The sequence below is a fragment of the Triticum aestivum genome, chromosome 2A (genome assembly GCF_018294505.1).
Source record: "Triticum aestivum cultivar Chinese Spring chromosome 2A, IWGSC CS RefSeq v2.1, whole genome shotgun sequence".
NCBI classification, from domain to species: domain Eukaryota; kingdom Viridiplantae; phylum Streptophyta; class Magnoliopsida; order Poales; family Poaceae; genus Triticum; species Triticum aestivum.
This window is the reverse complement of record NC_057797.1, coordinates 64,714,349-64,717,978: the sequence shown is the minus strand read 5'-3', so window position 1 is coordinate 64,717,978 and position 3,630 is coordinate 64,714,349. Positions and strand designations below refer to the sequence as shown.

General features: G+C 48.4%; 1 protein-coding gene across 1 annotated transcript; it reads left to right on the top strand.

The window, feature by feature from the left end:
• The first annotated feature begins 1,330 nt into the window (after positions 1 to 1,330).
• On the top strand, positions 1,331 to 3,103 carry LOC123184735 (peroxidase). The gene is made up of 3 exons (NM_001426801.1): positions 1,331 to 1,759; positions 1,868 to 2,044; positions 2,188 to 3,103. The coding sequence occupies exons 1-3, from the start codon at positions 1,550 to 1,552 to the stop codon at positions 2,743 to 2,745; spliced, it is 945 nt and encodes a 314-aa protein (NP_001413730.1). The 5' UTR covers positions 1,331 to 1,549; the 3' UTR covers positions 2,746 to 3,103.
• The last annotated feature ends 527 nt before the right edge of the window (positions 3,104 to 3,630 follow it).

Below are 3,630 nucleotides of genomic sequence, written 5' to 3'. Positions count from 1 at the left end.
AGCAGAATTTGGAGCCATTGTCGAGGAAATCAAGACTAGAGCAACTACATTTATTTCATGTTCGTTTACTCATGAGTATAGGACCTCCAATACGGAGGCCCATAATCTCGCAAAGCATGCGTTATCTTTAGGGTTTGGCCGACACACTTGGCTAGGACAACCCGGCGATCTTCTTTTTGTACCTATGAACATTATGATTCAGTAATAAAGCTTTGTGAGATTCTCAAAAAAAAAAAAAACTACAGTAAGAGCATGAAAGAAACTGTCGCACTGCTGAACCGCACCTTGTCACTTTCATCGAACACGACCTGTGCCCAAGATGACGGTGCTGCGGTCTAAGTGAGGCTGAATTGCCTTGGACAGAAGCGGACTCCCTACAATTAGTTAGGCCAAACGGTGCATCCATGTGTAGCTCCGGGCTCGGGCTGTATCGCCATCTGCAATAGCATCCATGGAGCTCGTTCCACGTAGTTGGAGATGAACCAATGATCGGGCGTGTGGACGTATGTTCCTGTGTACTCCGATAGTAGAGTACGTGTTAGCTCTTTCATGGTGCAAGTGAAATTTGTGTTGGTTTAATTACCCCTACGTTAGTTGCGGGACAGGAGACACATCATGAATTTAAAGGCGATGATGTCCTCTCCTGTAATGTTATTCTTTTGATGTGATGAATCAAAATGTCATATAAAACATTTGTTGCTCTTTAGTTAGGCCTGATCGTAGAACGAAATGCTCGTGTAGCGGGGCTACGAGCCTATGACGCAATAACACTGGTTTGCCGGCCCGGAGTCGCTTGACAAAAAAAAGCATGTTAAGTTTATTTACAATTCAAAACCTAACATATTATATTCCCTCAAAGCAGGTTCACGATCACACCTGTACCTAAAAAAAATGATGAAGAATATATTACTCCATTATTATGAGATGAACCACTTGGCAAGAGTGGTAAGCTATATAAAAAAATGAACATTATTACGAGATGTTATATGCCATTATATTGATTCGAAGATATATGTTTCTTTCTCCCACGGGCACCTAACGGATACATGATAAGGCCAAGGCAGATCACGGGAAATTATTGGAATACATGTTACGCCCTATTGCCGGAAAAAAAATGCAGGGCAGGTGTTGGCCGTAGCGATTTAAGCACTTAAGCTGGAGGTTGCCACACTTGGATGCAAGCGTCTGACCCTTCTAAAAAATCGGCGGCTTTGTCCGTATCCGTATCCCCTATCCAACATCTAGCTGGCCACACGACGGGGCTGGGCAGATCGTGGATGCCGGGTCGACGTCGATCGTCAGCCATCATAGACCAATCGACCATCTGTTATGGATGCTTGCTAGCTAGACTAATCAGACATAAAATTTGGATACTTTCTCCCAACTGGGAGACGGGGACTGATGTGCAGCTGCACGTGAGCTAAATTTTTCCCTATAAATATGCATGAAATACTGCATTATCTTGCCACAGCCACTGCCACAGCCAGATAACAAGTGCAGCTGGTAGCACGCAACGCATAGCTCTGGACTTGTAGCTAGGTAGCCAACCATGGCCATGGGTTCTGCCTCTTGCATTTCTCTGGTGGTGCTCGTGGCTCTGGCCACGGCGGCGTCCGGGCAGCTGTCGTCGACGTTCTACGACACGTCGTGCCCCAGGGCTCTGGCCGCCATCAAGAGCGGCGTGGCGGCCGCCGTGAGCAGCGATCCCCGCATGGGCGCGTCCCTGCTCAGGCTGCACTTCCACGACTGCTTTGTCCAAGCAAGTTTCACATAATATATCAGCTCTTTTTCCCTTAACCAACTTTCTTGAACTGCCTGGATTTAACAAAATTTATATTCCGAACTAATACGTTTATGTTGGCTACAGGGCTGTGACGCATCTGTTCTTCTGACTGGCATGGAACAAAACGCGGGTCCGAACGTGGGGTCGCTGAGGGGCTTCGGCGTCATCGACAACATCAAGACCCAGCTGGAGAGTATATGCAAGCAGACCGTCTCCTGCGCCGACATCCTCACCGTCGCCGCCCGCGACTCCGTTGTCGCCGTAAGAACATCTTAGTACTACACTCATTTACATGATCGATGCTACCTGAAGGATAGAACATATATCCCCTCCGATTCATATAAATTGTCGCTGATTTAGTACATACTTAATTTCCTACTTGGTCTGCTATCTTTCACATACAGCTTGGAGGGCCATCGTGGACTGTCCCGCTGGGGAGACGGGATTCCACCACCGCAAGTGCCTCGCTGGCGAACAGTGACCTCCCTGGCCCGAGCTCTAGCCGGTCACAGCTCGAGGCCGCGTTCCTCAAGAAGAACCTTAACACGGTCGACATGGTCGCGCTCTCAGGCGCGCACACCATCGGGAAGGCCCAGTGCTCCAACTTCCGGACTCGGATCTATGGCGGTGACACCAACATCAACACTGCCTTCGCGACGTCTCTCAAGGCCAACTGCCCCCAGTCCGGCGGCAACACCAACCTGGCGAACCTGGACACGATGACGCCCAATGCGTTCGACAATGCCTACTACACCAACCTCCTGTCACAGAAAGGGCTCCTGCACTCGGACCAGGTGCTCTTCAACAACGACACCACCGACAACACTGTCCGCAACTTTGCGTCCAACGCGGCGGCCTTCAGCAGCGCCTTCACGACGGCCATGATCAAGATGGGAAACATCGCGCCGCTCACCGGGACGCAGGGCCAGATCAGGCTCAGCTGCTCCAAGGTGAACTCGTGATTGACCTACGGCTACACGTCGGCAGCTCGCCAGAACGATACGTCGACGAATAAGCCCCAGAAGCAGTGGCCAGTACCGATTATCATACCAGCACTTGAAACATGTATTTCAAATTCAAAGTATGTGCAGCAGCGAATCATGCATGCATCTACAATTCTACATATGTGACGACGGTTGAATCCTCAATTTCTAATGCAAAGGCAAGGTGAATTACTATCAACCCTCTACACTTGTACACGGAATGAAGATGTACACTTGTCTTGTGACATTTTGGCATGAAGTGACCCGTGCTCTATAATTTTACGAGAAAACTCTTTTTCAATGTTAGGAGAAAAATGGAGCACACGGAATGCAAAGGCAAGGATCTTTCTCAAAAAAAAAAACTGTCGATCCTACTTAATTACACTTGTACACGGAGTGAAGATGTACACTCTTGGGAAATTTGGCATGAAGTAGGTACTTCACGCAAAATTTCACAAGAAGAGTGTACATGCTCGATTATTTTATGTGAAAACTTTTTTTACTCGATGTTAAGAAAAAATTGAAGCACACGAACAACTATGTATTACACGTTCCCCGATTCCTATACGATAATCCTAGACGTGCAGGGTTGTTACGGTAGAGTGGTGCCCCTTCGTTAATAACCCCACCCGGCATGAATTTAAGAGTGGTGCTCATCCCCTAAGTAATCTTAAGCTTCCCACTAATCCTAAACGTATGGGGCTGTTATCCCCCCCCCCCCCCCCCCCCCCCCCCCCCCCACACACACACACACAGAGAAATTCAAAGTGGGACTCATCCCCTAGGTAAGAGTAATCCTAGACGTACCGGGTTGTTAAGAGGGGTTAGGATCCTCTACGGTACTATACGATGTAGTACAGTCAC

What these genes read in the sequence shown, in the direction of transcription:
- LOC123184735 (NM_001426801.1), top strand. Translation starts at nt 1,550, where the DNA reads ATGGCCATGGGTTCTGCCTCTTGCATTTCTCTGGTGGTGCTCGTGGCT. An exon ending in TCCACGACTGCTTTGTCCAA is followed by an intron (nt 1,760 to 1,867) that starts GCAAGTTTCACA and finishes TGTTGGCTACAG; the next exon opens with GGCTGTGACGCATCTGTTCT. An exon ending in CCCGCGACTCCGTTGTCGCC is followed by an intron (nt 2,045 to 2,187) that starts GTAAGAACATCT and finishes TTTCACATACAG; the next exon opens with CTTGGAGGGCCATCGTGGAC.